This window comes from Sapajus apella, unplaced genomic scaffold (assembly GCF_009761245.1).
Source record: "Sapajus apella isolate SASKATOON/1434 unplaced genomic scaffold, GSC_monkey_1.0 scaffold70, whole genome shotgun sequence".
NCBI classification, from domain to species: Eukaryota; Metazoa; Chordata; class Mammalia; order Primates; family Cebidae; genus Sapajus; species Sapajus apella.
In genome coordinates, this window is record NW_022437010.1 from 837,080 (window position 1) to 855,519 (window position 18,440).

The following is an 18,440-nucleotide window of genomic DNA, read 5'->3' on the forward strand; positions in this document are numbered from 1 at the left end:
AATTCGTAAGTTAATTGGTAAATGAAAAAAGAAATAGAGAATATAACCACAAATGAGTAGAAGTAAAAATACAATAAAAAATACTTAGGCAAAATGAAAAGAATGAGAGAAAGAAAACAGAATGGTTAGAGCACACAGAAAGTACAAAACCAATTGGTAGATGTAATCCAAATATGGGGGTAAGTACATAAAATGTAAATGGACGAAATACTCCAGTTAAAAGACATACTATGAAATGAGGGGCAAGGAAGTCCAAATATAGGCTGTTTACAAGTAATATAAGTAACATTAGGAGACACATACACTTACGTCATAAAAAGATTTTTAGAAATTATACCATGCAAATTCTAAACAAAAGAAATAAACAGACTTCAAGACAAAAACATGACTAGATATAGGGGTCATCACTTCATAATAATAAAAGTTTTAATATGTCATAAGATAAATATACAGTAAGGTAGCTATTTTACTTTCATCTAAAGATTTACTTTTTTTTTTTTTCAGATGGAGTCTCACTCTGTTGCCCAGGCTGGAGGGCAGTGGTGCAGTCTCAGTTCGCCACAACCTCCGTCTCCTGGATTCAAGTGATTCTCCCGCCTCAGCTTCTCAAGTAGCTAGGATTATAGGTGTGTGCCACCACACCTGGCTAATTTTTGCATTTTTAGTAGAGGTGGGGTTTCACCATGTTTGGCCAGGCTGGTCTTGAACTCCTGACCTCAGATGATCTGCTCACCTCAGCCTCCTAAAGTGCTGGGATTACAGGCATGAGCCACCACACCCAGCCTGAAGACTTATTCTTTAGAAAAAGATTTATAGGAAGCAAAAATTGAACTGAACCAGAAGAAAAAAACTGGCAAATCCGCAATCATAATGAAAGGTTTTAATATGCTTTTCTCAGCACCTGACAGAATAAGCAGACCGATTAAAAAATAGTAAGACTGTAAGATTTGAAGAACATAGTTAAGAAAAGTGACATAATAAATATGCATATATAGAGACACTGCACCCAATGATTGTTAAATATGCTTTTAACCACAAATTAATCTTTTTGAAAATTGGCATATACTAAGCCAATTAAGTACATCTCAACATTTCAAAAGGTATAATCATAAGGACTATGTTTTCTAGACACAACGCAATCAAACTAGAAAATAATAACAAAAAGATAGCTAAAAGATCCTATACTACTGAGAATTAACAAACATGTTTCTAACCAACATTTGGATCAATGAAGAAATCAAAATAAAACATAATACTTTAGGCCAGACAGGGTGGCTTACATCTGTAATCCCAGCACTCTGGGAAGCCAAGGCAGGCAGATCACCTGAGATCAGGAGTTCAAGACCAGCCTGGCCAACATGGCAAAACCCCTTTTCTACTAAAAATACAAAATTAGTTGGGCATGGTGGCACGTGCCTGTAATCCCAGCTACTCAGGAGGCTGAGGCAGGAGAATTGCTTGAACCTGGGACACGGAGGTTGCAGTGAGCCGAGATCATGCTACTGCACTCTAGCCTGGGTGACAGAGCAAGACTCTGTCTCAAAAATACAACAATAAAAAATAATAAATAATATTTTAAACTAAATAATGACAAATACTATATATTATAATGTGTGGGATTCACCTAAAACAGAACTTAGAGAGAAATGAATAGCATTAAGTGTAGTAATATAGGAAATAATATATGATAATGTCTTTTTGGAAGAGAAGAATTTCATATGACTAAAGAGAAAAGTGATGAATTAGAATTTGTTAAAATTAAAAGCTTTGGTTTATCAAAAAAGCAATCATCAACACATTATACAGAGAGAGAAGTATAGACCGCACAGTGGAAGAAGATATTTACAAGCCACATAATCAAGGACGAGTGTCCAGAATGTATTACAAAGAATTCCTAGGAATCAATATAAGAAGGTAATACTATAGACAACTAAGCAAGACATGTTAGACACTACACAAAAAGAGAAATCCAAATGGCTAAAAAACACATAAAATTATGCTAAACTTCAATCAGGGATATTTGAATTAAAACTTCAGTGTCCACACACACACACAACAGAAATTTAAAATACCAAGTATTGGTAAGGATGTGAAGCAACAGGACTCTGATACACAGCTGGTGGGAAAGTAAAAGACACAATTGCTTTGAGAAAGTTTCGCATATGCAATTGTTAAAGGTACACACATTCTATAACCCAGCAATTCTACTCCTAAAAATGTACCTAGACAAGACTTTTAACATATCTATCAGGAGAAACGTGCATGATTGTTCACAGTGGCATTATTTCTTACACCCCAAACTGCAAAAATCCAAATATTCCACAGCACTGGAATGGATTTCTAAATATGGTATTTTCATGTAACTGAATGCTAAATAGTAATGAAGAGAAATATACTTCATTTACACACATTAGCATGAATGGATCTCACAAATGATTGAGCAAGAGAAGCCATACAGAATATATACAGTATAATGTCATTTGTTTACATTTAAAATCAGATAAAACTGTATATTATTTAGGAATACATATGGAGAAAGCAAAATTATAAAGAGAAGTAACTGAAGGATTTTTACAAAAGTCCTAAGTCATTACCTTTATCAGAGCTGAAAGAAATTAATAAGTAATAATTTGGTATGGAAGGATTCTAAGCCAATGGCAATTTTCTAGTTGTCAGTTTGAGCTGTGGTTACACAGATGTTCACTTTATAGTCATTCTTTAAACTGTACACATCTGACCATCTCTTCTGACATATGGTATTCTTACAATGTACAAGTGAACAAAAAAGCAGAGATTCAGACATAAAATTAAGGGGAGGTCTGGCTGGGCGCGGTGTCTCACACCTGTAATCTCAGCACTTTGGGAGGCTGAGAAGGACAGATCACCTGAGGTCAGGAGTTCGAGACCAGCCTGGCCAACATTGAGAAACCCCATCTCTACTAAAAATACAAAAAAATTAGCTGGTGTTGTGGCAATCGCCTGTAATCCCAGCTACGCGGGAGGCTGAGGCAAGAGAATAGCTTGAACCTGGGAGTTGGAGGTTGCAGTGAGCTGAGATCGCGTCACTGCACTCCGGCCTGGGTGACAGAGTGGGACTCCGTCGCAAAAAGGGAGAGGGTAGGATGGGCTTCAGGTAAAGCATACCAGGGTTTTGAAAGTAATAGTTATGTTCTAATTCTAAAACTGGATGATGGTTCACAGATATTTGTTGCACTGATATTTTAAATATCCTACACATATTTATAACTAGTCGAATACTTTCGATATATAATTTTAAAAGCAAAGAAAAAAACATGCAGTCAAGAAACACCATAAAGAGGAGAGAAGTATATTAACTCATTACATTATATTATATACAACATTGTGAACCAGCCTGGAAATCTTTATACCACGGTTAACATGAGTAAATGAACTCAGAAACTTTAATAACTTGACTACACAATGTTATAGAACATTTCTTATAAACTGCAAATGACCTACGTACTTGAGAATGAAATATGTTCTGGACGAGATCCTTAGGAAGGTATTCCCACTGTACCCTCCTCAGAGGCTGGAGAGAAGGTGTGGCTGGCTGGTGGGATTCAGGTCCCAGGCTATACCTTCCTTGGCACAAGAGGTCCTGGTTCCCTATATGGAACTCCGAGTTTTTCCTCTTAACCTTTACAAACATTTAAAACGAGTAAGTAGCTCACACTTCTCACTCCATGCCTGGCAATAGTCATTGTGCAAAGTGACTTGATCTACAATCTGAGTAACAGCCCAGCCTGCCAAAATCAGATTAATTTCATTTTATTCTACAAAAAAAAAAAAAAGTACTATTCTCTCACCTGTGTCTTCCAAGTTTTGCAGCTTATGTTTGAAGCTAGTACTTTCCGTTAGCGATTCTTGGTTCACAATCTTAAAAACATAACAGACCACAAATATATGTCTTATGGCAAAGCAAGAAACAAGCGATGTTCTATTACCCCATCAAAAGGAATAGCCAAAGTGTTATGCAAATATGCTATTAATTGTGGAATATCAGATGAATAACCAACACAATTAAACAGTACCATAGATAAGTTTTCTTCATCTTCTGAGTGTTCCAAGGAAGAGAGCTTGCTCAGTGGGTGAGGACCTTGAAGCTCTGGGCATTAGAGAGAAGTTTCAAGTGAATACACGCCAAGTAACAAAGCAATAAGAATTCACTATCATTCTAGGTATTAAATCTCATCATCAAAAAAGGTGACACAGCTTTTTTTTTGTCAGAGTCTTGCTCTGTTGCCTAGGCTGGAGTGCAAGCACAATCTCGGCTCACTGCAACTTCCACCTCCCGAGTTCAAGTGATTCTCCTGCCTCAGCCTCCCAAGTAGCTGAGACTACAGGCACATGCCACCACACCTGGCTAATTTTTGTATTTTTAGTAGAGATACAGTTTTACCATGTTAGTCAGGATGGTCTCAAACTCCTGACCTCATGATCTACCCACCTTGGCCTCCCAAAGTGCTGGGATTACAGGTGTGAGCCACAGTGCCCGGCCAGGGGACACAGTTCTAAGTAAAACAAAAATCAATTGGCCATATCTTTCGGGACATGAATGCTTATTAGGTTTGTACATCTGTAGGTAAGATTAACAGCCAGTTACTTCAACCAGACTGATACCTTAAAAAGCTGCTCATCGGGCCTCAAATAACGTGGGCAGGGATTCTTCCACCTCAACCTTGTGATTTTTCTCTTCCCTCCCTTGAACTCCCTCTCTTATTGCCTCTTATTCTTTTTTTTTTTTTGATGATTTGATATACATATACATGGTATAATGATTATCACATTCAAATCAATGAACACATCCATCACTACTTGTGCTGTATATTAGATAGATCCTCAGAACTTGTTCATGTTATGCCTGAAAGTTTATAACCTTTGAGGACCATCTCCTTTTTCCCTCACCTCCTAGCATCTGGCAACCACTGTTCTACTCTCTGTTTCTATGAGTTTGGCTTTTTTACATTCTATATATATGTGAGATTATATAGTATTTGTCCATTAGTGACTAGCTTATTTCACTTAACATAATGTCCTCCAGGTTTATCCATGTTGTTGCATATGGCCTGATTTCCTTCTTTTTTTAAGGCTGAATAGTATTCCATTGTTTATATATACCACGTTTTCTTTATTCATTCATCCACTGACTAATACTTAGGCTGACTCCATATCCTGGCTACTGTGAATAATGCTGCAGTAAACACAGGAGTGCAGATATCTCTTCAAGATTCTGATTTTATCTCCTTTAGAGATATACATGGAAGTGGGACTGATGGATTCACACAATTCTAATTTTTTTGAGGAAACTACTGTTTTCCACAATGGTTGCATCAATTTCCATTCCCACCAACAGTGTACAAGTGTTTCCTTCTCTCCGTACCCTTGCCAACACTTGTTATCTCTTGTCTTTTTGATAATAGCTATCTGGACAGGTGTGAGATATCACATTATGGCTGTGATTTGCATTTCTCTAATGATTAGTGATGCTGAGTACTTATACCCATTAGCCACTTGTGTATCTTTTTTGGAAAAATGTCTATTCAGCTCCTTTAGCCATTTTAAATTAGGTTGTGTTCCCTCGTTATTGAGTTGTAGTAGTTATTTTGAATATTAATCCCTAACCTATTATCAGATATATGATTTGCAAATATTTTCTTCCATTCTTTAGGTTGTCTTTCTATTTTATTGATTGCTTTCTTTGCTGTGCACAAGATTTTTTTTTTTTTTTTTTTTTTTTTTTTTTTGAGACGGAGTTTCGCTCTTGTTGCCCAGGCTGGAGTGCAATGGCGCAATCTCGGCTCACCGCAACCTCCGCCTCCCGGGTTCAGGCAATTCTCCTGCCCCAGCCTCCTGAGTCGCCGGGATTACAGGCATGCGCCACCATGCCCAGCTAATTTTTTGTATTTTTAGTAGAGACGGGGTTTCACCATGTTGACCAGGATGGTCTCGATCTCTTGACCTCGTGATCCACCCGCCTCGGCCTCCCACAGTGCTGGGATTACAGGCTTGAGCCACCGCGCCCGGCCGCACAAGATTTTTAGCTTGACATAGTCCTATAAGTTTATTGTGCTTTTAGGGTTGTACACAAAAAAAATCATTGCTAAGGCCAATGTCAAAGAGCTATTTCCCTATTTTTGTCTAGTAGTTGCACAGTTTTAGATTTTGGAGTCTTAATCCATTTTGAATTAATTTTTGTGTATGGTGTAAGACAAAGGTCCAATTTCATCGTTTAGTATGTGGATATCCAGTTTTCCCAACACCATTTATTGAAGAGGCTTTCCTTTCCACATTGTATATTCTTGGTGCCCTTGTGAAAGATTAAGTGGCCATATATATGTGTAGGTTTATGTCTGGGCTTTATAATGCTATCTTGGCCTATGTGCCTGTCTCTGTGGCAGGCGGTACTATACTATTTTGATTACTATAGTTTTTAAATATACTTTGAAATCAGAAAGTGTGATGCCTCCAGATTTATTCCTCTTTCTCAAGATTTTTTTGGCTTTTTAGAGTCTTTTGTGGTTCCAAATAAATTTTAAGATAGTTTTTTCTTCTGTGAAAAATGCCATTAGACATTTGATAGCGATTGAATTTGTATATTGCTTTGGATAATGAGGACATTTTAACAATATTAATTCTTCTAATCCATATACATAGGATATTTTTCCATTTGTGTCCTCTTTAATTCCAGCAATGTCTTATAGTTTTCAGATTATGGATCTTTCACCTCCTTGGTTATTTTTATGTGTTTTTTAATAAGGTATTATAAATGAGATTTTCTTTCTTTCTTTCTTTCTTAGCTTATTGTTAGTGTTAGACATGCAACTGATTTGTTTTTGTTTTGTTCCTTGTATTTTTTTTTTTTTCTGGCATGGAGTCTCCCTCTGTCACCCAGGCTGGAGTGCAGTGGTGCAATCTCAGCTCACTGCAACCTCCACCTCCTGGGTTCAAGTGATTCTCCTCCCTCAGCCTCCTCAGTAGCTAGGATTACAGGCACCTGCCACCAAGCCTGGCTAATTTTTGTATTTTTAGTAGAGAGGGGGTTTCACCATCTTGGCCAGGCTGGTCTTGAACTCCTGACCTCGTGATCCACCCACCTCGGCCTCCCAAAGTGCTGGATTACAGGTGTGGGCCACCACGCCTGGCCTCCTTTTATTCTTTAATGCTACATTTTCCTCTCTACTTTGTTCTTTTCGCTACTTATTTTCTTGCAGCGGCAGCCACACTAACAGATTGTTATTGAAGTTCTTACTAAATATTGTTGTATGTCTGGCAATGTGCTGAACTGCAGAATTATAATAAATAATATTGTTATTAATAACAATAATAAAATCACCATTCTTAACAAACTTATAAAATGCAGACAGTTAAAATAAAACACAGTGAGGATTAAGAAAAAGCCTATAGGTAAAGCGTTGGCAAATTCTGGCCCCTAAGCCAAATCCAGTCTGCTATCTGATTCTATAAATGAAGTTTTATGGAAAGACAGCCACACCCATTGGCTTACATCTTATCCATGGCCAGTTTTGTGCAACAGCTGGAGAGTTGAACAGTTGCAACAGAACCCATATGGATGAAGGCTGGGCCTGGTGGCTCACACCTGTAGTCCAGCACTTTGGGAGGCCAAGGTGGGCAGATGACTTGAGACCCGGAGTTTGAAACCAACCCCTGCTACAGGTCATCATTGGAGATGTCTTGCTTATTTAAGAAAAGAAGAGATCAGCAGTTCTTGGGCACAAGCTGATTTCAAATGGCAAAGCAAAATTAAAACATCATACCCTCTATTATTTGTTAATGAGAGACATTAAGGTAAAGAACAATCTTTATTTTCTTTAATAGATACTAAGATTAAAAAATGTTTTATTTATATCAAATTACCTTTCCCAAAATATAAATCTTTTTCTATGTAAGTCAACAGAAAATCATGTACCTGTTTTCTCGGCAGAATCTTCAGGAGTCAAAAAGGCAAAACTATCTTGAAATTTTTTTGCAGAAGTCTTTGGAGGTGTAGTGTTCTTTTGCTTGGGTACGTCTTTCTGTAATGGTGATAGAAGCTTAGCCTAAAATATAGTATCTTTTTTAAGTGTTAACATTTATAACAGTTCAAAACAAATTATCCAAATATTCTAAGACATTTTCAATATTACTTTAAGAAGCTTAAGTATTAGATTTACTCCATTTGAAAATAAATATTGGCCAGGCATGGTGACTCATGCCTGTAATCCCAGCACTTTGGGAGGCCGAGGTGGTCGGATCAATTGAGGTCAGGAGTTTGAGACCAGCCTGGCCAACATGTGAAACCCTGTCTCTACTAAAAATACAAAATCCAGTTGGGCGTCGTGGTGTACGTAGTAATCCCAACTGCTCTGGAGGCTGACACAGGAGAATCACTTGAACCCCAAAGGCAGAGGTTGCAGTGAGCTGAGATCACACCACTGCACTCCAGTCTGGGCAATAGAGTGAGACTCTGTCTCAAAAAAAAAAAAAAAAAAAAAAAAAAGAAATGTTAATTCTAATCAGAATTTCTGTATGTTTTTAGTTGAAGGGTGGATATTAGCTTAATGCCATGTTACTGAATCTGAGCTAGATCATTTATTCTTTCAGGAGCTACAGAAATGAAAATCTCATGAATTCTTGGAAATCATAAATTCTGTTAGGTAAACAGAGAGAGGCTGGCACCTGATCCTAGACTCTGGTTTTTGTAGTTGGAAAGGATTTTATAGATTCTTACATTTACAATTTCCAGTTATCTTTTTTTTTTTTTTTTTTTTTTTTTTAAGACGGAGTCACTCTGTCGCCCGGGCTGCAGTGCCGTAGCACAATCTCAGCTCACTGCAACCTCCACCTACTGAGTTCAAGCAATTCTCTTACCTCAGTCTCTCGAGTACCTGGAATTATAGGCATGCGCCACCACGCCAAGCTAATTTTTGTATTTTTAGTAGAGACAGTGTTTCGCCATGTTGGCCAGGCTAGCCTCAAACTCCTGACCTCAGGTGATCTCCCTGCCTTGGCCTCCCAAAGCGCTGGGATTACAGTCATGAACACCTCGGCCAATTTCCAGTTATCTTCTAATTGCTCTGCATTAAAGTACTGCTCTCTTCAAATGGGCAATAGATTCAAACCTTGGCTCTTTGAGTTATTTTTAATGCACATATTGAGGCAGAAATATTTTCCTTAGGAACTACAACATTACTATATTTATTAATTTAAAAGTATCTTAAAGACATTTTCAAATAATAGTATTTTTACAATACATTAATAAAAACCAAAGGGAAAGGAGAACAAAGCAAGTTTATTTCAGATATTTAGTTAAGGGAAAGAGAGAGAGTGCACCGGGAAAGAGGGAATATGCCTAACAGCCCCAGGCTCACAACAAAGTTACCGCTCATTTAAACCTTCGTGCTCTACTTACCTCTATTGTATTACAGCCTGAGAACTGATCTGCCTAATGATCCTAGTGAAAATCCTAAATGATCAATGATTCACTTATATTTCCTTTACTCAGCTTACTAAGCTAAGAAAATATCTAACAATTAGAATTCGTGTAAGGGGATACTAGATTTAAATTTTAATTAGCAGGAAAATTAAATTAAATCCATCATTCTTGAGGTGCTCTGGTGAATTGAGATTTTACTGCAGTAAATAAAATTCTGACTGCATTTTTACTGAATGGGAAATTTCTCCTCGTGCTTTCAGTCAAAGCTTGGTATAAATGCTATTTAGGTTCTTTTTAAAATTTTTCAAAGACACATCTAATAAACAATAGCCACACAAAAAAAGTAAATGGTAAGATCATAAGATCCCTGAATTTGAAGAGCATGAAGTCATATTTCAGTAGATTACTCTAAGTGTGGTCTCAAAGTGTGATCTAGGCTGGTGCATGAGCAATATCTGCAAACTTACTGAAATGCAAATTCTCAGGTCCCATCTATTCAATTCAAAACTCTAGGGGAAATGCAAATTCTCAGGTCCCATCTATTCAATTCAAAACTCTAGGGCCAAGGCCCAGCAATCTGTGTTTTAGCAAGCCATCCTGGTCATTGTGATGGCCATTAGTGTTTGAGAACCGCTGCTCTACATCAGGGGTTGGCAAACTATAGTCCGTTGTTGTTCTTGTAAATAAAGTTTTATTAGAGCACACCACATTGATGTGTTTCCATTCTGTCTCTGGCTGCTTTCTGGCTACAAAGACAGAGGTAAGTAGTGGCCACAGAGGTTGCATGGCCCACAAAGTCTAAAGTATTTACTATCTGGCCCTTTACAGAAAAAATTTGCTGACCCCTACTGTAAATTATTCTCTTATATAGAGATAAGCATATTTTGAATACCAGTATTTGTAGAAAGTCAGCAACGTGCTCACTGAAAATCAACATAGATTTCTTGCCAAATACACAGCTTCAATTTATAGATTTTTGAAGCTGTGGCCCAGCACGGTGGCCCACGCCTATAATGCCAGAACTTTGGGAGGCCAAGGCAGATGGATGACTTGAGGTCAGGAGTTCAAGACCAGCCAGGCCAATGTGGCAAAAAACCTGTCTCTACTAAAAATACAAATATTAGCGAGGCATGGTGGTGGGCGCCTGTAATCCCAGCTACTCAGGAGGCTGAGGCAGGAGGATCACTGGAACCTGGGAGGTGGTGGTTGCAGTGAGCCAAGACCGTGACACTGAACTTCAGCCTGGGTGACAGAGTGAGAATCTGTCTAAAAAAGAAATTTGAAGCTGTGGCATTCCTTTGGTGTTTATTTCAAATAAAAGCTGTAGTTACTAGAAACTGTTCTTTTGGTCCATTTCTGATAACTCATTATTTCAAGCTGAAATATTCAATGAATTGTTAAGTACTTACTCTGGCTCATAGGTTTAATACACCCCTGTCCTTACAGAGCATGAGAGCCCTTCAGATTGACAGAGGGCAGCACATCCCAGACTGATGGAAGAAAGAAGATAAAGGTGTAATTAAAACCCTAACCACACTATTTCTGCATGAGGAGGCAGGGTACTGTTGGTACTCTCAGAATCACAGCAGCTGCTTCTTACAAAACCCTTCTGAATTTGTTGATATACTCTGTGGTCAATATACAGCTCATATGGCACAAAACAAAAACCAAACTGCTGAGAGATGTAATTCAGCGAATAAAAGGCAAAAATTGGCTTTGAATTGATGCAGACACTGTTGTCTCTATTCTTAACTACTATGATATAAAACAAGGATAAGTGAAGGAAATGAAGACATTTTGAGGGTCTATGCAATATTGATACAAGCCCGAAGGTATCCCAATCAATTGCAAAATAAATGGTGGCTTAGGCCTGTAATCCTAGCACGTTGGGAGGCCAAGGTGGGTGGACGGCCTGAGCTCAGGAGCTCAAGACCAGCCTGGGCTACATGGTGAAACCCTGTCTCTACTAAACATACAAAAAATTAGCCGGGCGTGGCAGCATGTGCCTGCAATCCCAGCTACTTGGGAGCTGAGACAAAAGAATTGCTTGCCTGGGAGGTGGAGGTTGCAGTGAGCTGAGATCTCACCATCGCACTCCAGCCTGGGTGACAGAGTAGGACTCCATCTCAAAAAAATAAAATAAATAAATGTCTAAATAATTAAATTAAAAGCTTTAGAAAAACTAAGGGAAGAACTAACCCAACAAGTTTACATCAAAAACATAAATTTGAAAGAGTATACATTTGCAGGAAATTGAAATAGCCCAGATTTTTAGCATTATTCATAATAAACATCCTTCAGCTACATTTGGGAACATTAAAAAAAAAAAAAAAAAAGACCCTAAATCTTTTTTTTCTTTCGAGACAGGGTCTCATTCTGTCACCCAGGCTGGAGTGCAGCGGCGCAGACTTGGCTCACTGCAACCCCCACCTCCCAGGCTTAAGCCATCCTCCCACCTCAGCCTCCTGAGTAGCTGGGACTATAAGCATGCACCACCATGCCTGGGAAATTTTTGTATTTTTTGTAGAGGTGGGGTTTCACCACATTGCCCAGGCTGGTCTCGAACTTCCCAGGCTCAAGTGATCCATTCCCCTTGGCCTCCCAAAGTGCTGGGATTACAAGCGTGAGCCACCATGCACAGCCTAAAAGGCCCTAAATACTTACCCAAGATTCATATTAAATGTTTAGAAGTCATTGCAGTTTCTATTGGCAGTGATTCAGATGTCAGTAAACCATGTTTTGTTATTTTCATATTTCTGAAAGTTGTGTTTGGAGAAATAAATGCAGTTTAACTCATAGGGCACACAGCAAGCCAGATATAATGTACTTACTTGGTCTTTCTCATGGCCACTGCTACTACTGGGAGGGAAAATTGGCAAGACTAAAATGAAAGAAAACAAGTAAACAACAGATGCGTTAACTCATGCGGCCTACAGAAATTCACTTCTCCCTCTCTCAACATGCTAACTAAGGCTAAAAGCAATTCCCACTTCCTACAGCTTCCTCAAACATCTACTAGTTTTTTTTTTTTTTTTTTTTTGAGACGGAGTCTTGCTTTGTTGCCCAGGCTGGAGTGCAGTGTCATAATCATGACTCCCTGCAATCTCTACCTCCCAGGTTCAAGTGATTCTCCTGCCTCAGTCTCCCAGGTAGCTGGGAGTACAGGCTACCATGCTCGGCTAATTTTTGCATTTTTAGTAGAAATGTGGTTTTGCCATATTGGCCAGGCTGGTCTCAAACTCCTGACCTTGTGATCCACCCTCCTCAGCCTCCCAAAGTGCTGAGATTACAGGTGTGAGCCACCGCGCCCGGCCATGTCTATTCTTAAGATCCTTTCCTGATTATTCAACCTTGTTCCTGGCCACTCAGTTCCTTACCACTCAGTATGAATTCTCTCCTCCAGACCTTGTCCCTGAACATCACCCTCACATCCTTGCCTTGCCCTTGTAGTTTGTTCTGTTTGAGACAGGGTCTCACTCTGTCACCTGGGCTACAGTGCAGTGGCGTGGTCACTGCTCACTGCAGCCTTGACCTCCTGGTCTCAAGCAATCCTCCTGCCTCAGTCTCCAGAGTAGCTGGGACCACAGGTGCATGCCACCATGCTCAGCTCATGTTTTAATTTTGTAGAGATGGGGTCTCACCACATTGCCCAAGCTGGTCTCAAACTCCTGGGCTCAAACAATCCCCCTGCGTAGGCCTCCCAAAGTGCTGGGATTGCGGTCATGAGCCACCATGCAGGTCCTTGTAGCTTTACCTACCTAAGAATGCTTCCGTTTCTCCTCTTTACATCCTATTCTTTTTTCCAAGGACTAATTCAAGTCCCACCCACCTCTTCCTTGAAGATTTCCTGATGATTCCAGCTCATGACAGAGTCCTCGTATCTGAATTCCTGCTCCATTTATACAAAACTCATCTTTAACAACTGTTGGTTAATTTCATGTTCTTCTGTTTCATGTACACAATACATTTTGCCTTTCCAATGTAACTGTAGCAGGGAAAGTTGGCCCTATGATCATGTATTTCTTTGGACCCACTCCCATTATATATGGAAAAATAAATACCTGCTGATTTGAAAATCACTATTTGAAGAGTGATTCAAAAGAAGACGTGTCAGACTTACTTCTTAGACTACTTCTGGTTCTTGTCTTCTTTCTATTAACATATGACTTTAGGGATTTCCTTTTTCGGTTACTGATCCAAGATTGTTCACTGGTACTTGAATCTTGATTACTCTCAGAGAAGAGATGTTTTCTATAACTAAGCTTCTACAAGCACAGATCACAAATGAGAACTTTTAGAGGGTATTAGTGCTACTTACATCTAATTAAACATATTCTACAAAGCTAGAGGTAAGAGAAGCATGCTTCTAGAAGACTAGGCTCTTTTATATAATATAAAGGCAAAGAAGTATGGAAAGGAAGAAAAGGATTATTCCATCAGTCAATTCTCAGCCAAGTTGCTGTTGTACAGGATGAGAAAATCATTTCTAATAAAACATTTGCAACAGAAGAGATGCTGGTTGATGTCAAAAGAAAGCACGCAAACATTTTTTGCAAAGACATGCCTCTCTACATTTTACAAGAACCTAAACCAAACAGGAGGGTCATTTGTTTCTTTTTTTTTTTTTTTTTTTTTGAGATGGAGTCTTACTCTGTCGCCAGGCTGGAGCGCAGTGCCGCAGTTTTGGCTCACCACAACCTCCGTCTCCTGGGTTCAAGCGATTCTCCTGCCTCAGCCTCCGCAGTAGCTGGGACTACTGGCATGTGCCACCACACTCAGCTAAATTTTTTTCTTTTTTTGTATTTTTAGTAGAGACAGAGTTTCACTATGCTAGCCAGGCTGGTCTCAAATTCCCAACCTCAGGTGATTCCCTCCTTGGCCTCCCAAAGTGGTGAGATTACGGGTGTGAGCCCCAGCACCCAGCCCAGGAGGGTGATTCCTGTTTAAAACCTAAAGCATTTTGAAATTAAGCCTGGACTATTAAAGGTTGGAGATTTAGGCCAAGTTTAATCTTTCTGCTGGATTATTCAATTGTACTGTGATATTTATATTTTTAAAATCTTTTTCTGTTTTTACATTAATTTTTATAAATGCTGTGATGAATACATGTTTATGCTTGATTTTAATATGGAATTTGTTTTTATGTTTGTTGGGAATCGTCAGAGCCCAGTCCCCAAACCCTCCTGCCTCTCGAGGGGCTGCACTATTCAGCTGCTAACAGTTAATTTTCATTTCAGGCCAGGGAGGATTCTTCTGGATTCAAACATATTATGTGGTGACACTATCTCACATCATCTTCTCAAATAGAAAACACATCAGCCAGAAGATCCAGGCCCTGCCTGAAATGACAAAATGCAAAATCAGCTCCCAAAGCTGTCACCAGGAACTGGGTGGGGTGGCTCACGCCTGTAATCCCAGCACTTTGGGAGGCCAAGTCAGGCAGATCACTTGAGGTCAAGAGTTTGAGACCACCCTGGCCAACATGGTGAAACTCGTCTCTACTAAAAATACAAAAATTAGCCAGGCATGGTGGTGGGCACCTGTAATCCTTGCTACTAGGGAGCCTGAGGCATGAGAATCGCTTGAACCCAAGAGTCAGAGTTTGCAGGGAGCCAAGATCGTGCCTCTGCACTCCAACCTGGGCAACAGAGTGAGACCCCATCTCAAAAAAAGAAAAGAAAGCTGTCACTGGGTTAGAGCAAGACCACCAACGCCCTTGCTGGTGACAGCATGACCCTTAACAGTTAAGGTGGGTGATGGTTAGTTATCTAGTCTTCAAATGAATTTATTTTTTGAAGACCCAATTATTCCTTCTTTAAAATGTTTAACAGTTCAACACTTTGTAAAAATGGTAATCTCTTTAATTGATAAATAAAAATTACACTTATTTATAATGTATGATGTTTTGAAAAGTGTATGCATTGTAGAATAGCTAAATCAAGTCATTAGCATTTGCATTACCTCAAATACTTATCATTCTTTTGTGTGGCATGAACACCTAAAATCTACTCTCGGCAATTTTCTTTTTTTTTTTTTTTTTTTTTTTGAGACAGGGTCTAGCTCTGTTGCCCAGGCTGGCATGCAGTGACACAATCATAGTTCACTACAACTCCTGGGCTCAAGTGATTCTGCGGCCTCAGCTTCCCCAGTAGCTGGGACTACAGGTGTTCACCACCATGACAAGCTAATTTTTTATTTTTATTTTGTAGAAATTAGGTCTCGCTATGTTACCCAAGTTGGTCTCAAACTCCTGGTCTCAAGGAATCTTCTTGCCTCAGCCTCCCAAAGCACTGCGATTACAGGTTTGAGCGACCATGCCTGGCCAGCAATTTTTAAGTATATGATATGTAATTAACTATGATCACCATGATACACAGTAGATGTTTTAAACTTATTTCAAGAGGGGCACAGTGGCTCAGGCCTCTAATCCCAACATTTTGGGAGGCCGAGGTAGAAGGATCACTTGAGCTCAGGAATTCAAGACAAGCCTGGGCAACATAGTGAGACCTCATCTCTACTAAAAATTAAAAAAAAATTAGCTGGCTGTGGTGGCATGCACCTGCAGTCTCAGCTACTCAGGAAGCTGAGGCAGGAGGATAGTTTGTGTCTGGGAAATTGAGGCTGCATGATCTATGATCTCACCACTACACTCCAGCCTAAGTGACAGCAAGACTTGATCTCAAAAAAACCAAAACCAAATCAAACTTATTCCTCCTAATTGGAATGTTTATGCTCTGACCATCTCCCCCAACACCCCCGCCCAACCCCTGGTAACCACCTTCTACTCTCCACTTCTATGAGTCTGACTTTTTCAGATTCCATATATAAGTGAGATCACACGGTGTTTATCTTTCTATGCCTGGCTCATTTCACTTAACATCATGTCCTCCAGGTTTATCTATGTTGTTACAAATGACAAGATTCCCTTCCTTTTTAAAACTAAATAGTATTCCATTGCATACACACACACACACACACACACACACACACACACACCCACTTGTTCTTTATCCATTCATCTATTGATTACTAGAGAAGGTATTTTCTAAAAGAAACTTTGTGAGCCAGGCCTATTTGCATCAAAAAAAAAAAAAAAAGGCTGGGGAAACCCCACATCTGTTTGAGAGGTCCCTAGTCCAGTGTCTTATAAAGAGTAACACTTCATTCAATCCATTTAATTAAAAATCCACATAGCAGCGATTCCTCAGGGATCTAGAACCAGAAATACCATTTGACCCAGCAATATCATTACCAAGTTTGTGTCTTTGACATATCTCTCTGGCTGTAAGTACCTGTTCCATAGGCAGTGCCCATTCTCACTCAGTGCTGCCCCTTTGGGTCACAATAAGAGAGAGTACCCATCATCTCTCATTTGGGTGAATGGACTCTTTACAAAGTTAAATGAGCATTTGCTACAGTGGCAAATGACTGACTTAAGCAGTCTTTCAATTTTCCATTACTCATATGCCATCAAATTAGATTTCACATGAAATGCTACCTTCTGCTGAGTTTGTCAATTGGGGTTATTTGTCCATCCATATGGCAGATTTACCTTTTCATAGTTTACCGCTAATAAAGCCCATTGCATGCAGTGAATAAGATAATAATAAGTAAATCAAGTAAAAGTGTAGTTCAAGAGACTACACTTGCGATTGGCAATTGTACTTATTTGGGGGCTTACCTACTATTTGTTACAAGTAATGATTTTCCATGTGAAAGTGAAATCATTCATTTCAAAATAGTTTAAGATCAATTTAATTGAGAAAAATATAGATAAGAGCAGAGCTATGACATATCTTGAAGATGGTATACAAATAACTGAAACTGGAGAAGTATCGCCTTAAAATAATAAAAGTTATCTTACCGACACACTTGTTTCTGGTTTTCTGTCACCCTCAAAAGTCGACTCTGCCCTAAAAAAAATACATTAAATTAATGGGACTGGTAGAACATCACCCTCCTCCTCCCCTAACTATTTTGCTTTCACATACCCTTTGTCTGATCATGAACCCAGCGTGTGGGAAACACCCTATTCTGCAAACTTCTTATCTTGCAATCTATTTCCAAAGATTCTCTGGCAGACAACTGCTTATTTAAAACAAACTGCTTTGTTAAACCCTTCATCTGTCAGGCATATAAAGAAAACGAAAGCAGACTGGGATCAGCAAACAACCAGCCTGCAGGAGCAATACCGACAGGTTTCTCAAGCACGGCTCTAGCTTAGAACCACAAGGGATGCTTTCAACAAAAGCTTTATCTGAGGATTAGTAGTGCTGGGCATCTTTCCATACATCTTTCCAGGCAGCCACGGATCTCTATAGATTAGTTTCCTAGAACTTCATATTCTAGTCATATTCCAGAAGTTTATGTAAGTGAAATAATATATACTTTTTGTCTGGTTTCTTTTACTGAGCATGATTCTGAGATTCATTCATGTTGCACATATCAATAGTTTGTTCCTTTTTATTTTTGTGTATTCCATTGTATGGATACACCAAAATTTGTTTATCCATTCTATTCATGAACATTTGGGTTGTTTCCAGTCTGGAGCAAGCTACTATAAACATTCACGTACATTCCATCGTATGGACATATGTTACAATTTCTCTTAGGTAAATAACTGAAATTGGAATAGTGGGGTCATAGGGCAGATACACTTTAACATTGGAAGAAGCTATAGCAGTGTAAAAGAGTTCCAGTTACTCTACATGTTTGCCAACACTTGGAACAGTCAGTCTAATTTGAGCTATTCTGGTACACGGGTAGTATAGTTCATTAAACTTTGTAAATTTACATTTCCATAATAACATATAATGTCGAACAACATTTCATGTGCTTATCTGCCATCTGTATATCTTCCTTGGTGAAATTTACATCTTTTGCCTACATTTTTATCCGGTTTTATTTGTATTATTGAATTTTGAGAGTCCTTAATATATTTCAGATGTATTTCAAATTATAAATCCTTCATCAGATACATGCTTTA

At 39.0% G+C, this 18,440-nt stretch overlaps 1 protein-coding gene across 1 annotated transcript in view; it reads right to left on the bottom strand.

The window, feature by feature from the left end:
• The window catches only part of SYCP2L (synaptonemal complex protein 2 like), a 92,350-nt gene that overhangs the window by 29,623 nt on the left and 44,287 nt on the right, over positions 1 to 18,440 (bottom strand). The window contains exons 18-23 of the mRNA XM_032249951.1: positions 17,319 to 17,367; positions 13,575 to 13,719; positions 12,286 to 12,335; positions 7,949 to 8,054; positions 4,053 to 4,126; positions 3,828 to 3,897 (exon numbers count right to left, since the gene is read on the bottom strand). Coding sequence (XP_032105842.1) covers positions 3,828 to 3,897; positions 4,053 to 4,126; positions 7,949 to 8,054; positions 12,286 to 12,335; positions 13,575 to 13,719; positions 17,319 to 17,367 — 494 coding nt within the window. The remainder of the gene's footprint in view (positions 1 to 3,827; positions 3,898 to 4,052; positions 4,127 to 7,948; positions 8,055 to 12,285; positions 12,336 to 13,574; positions 13,720 to 17,318; positions 17,368 to 18,440) is intronic.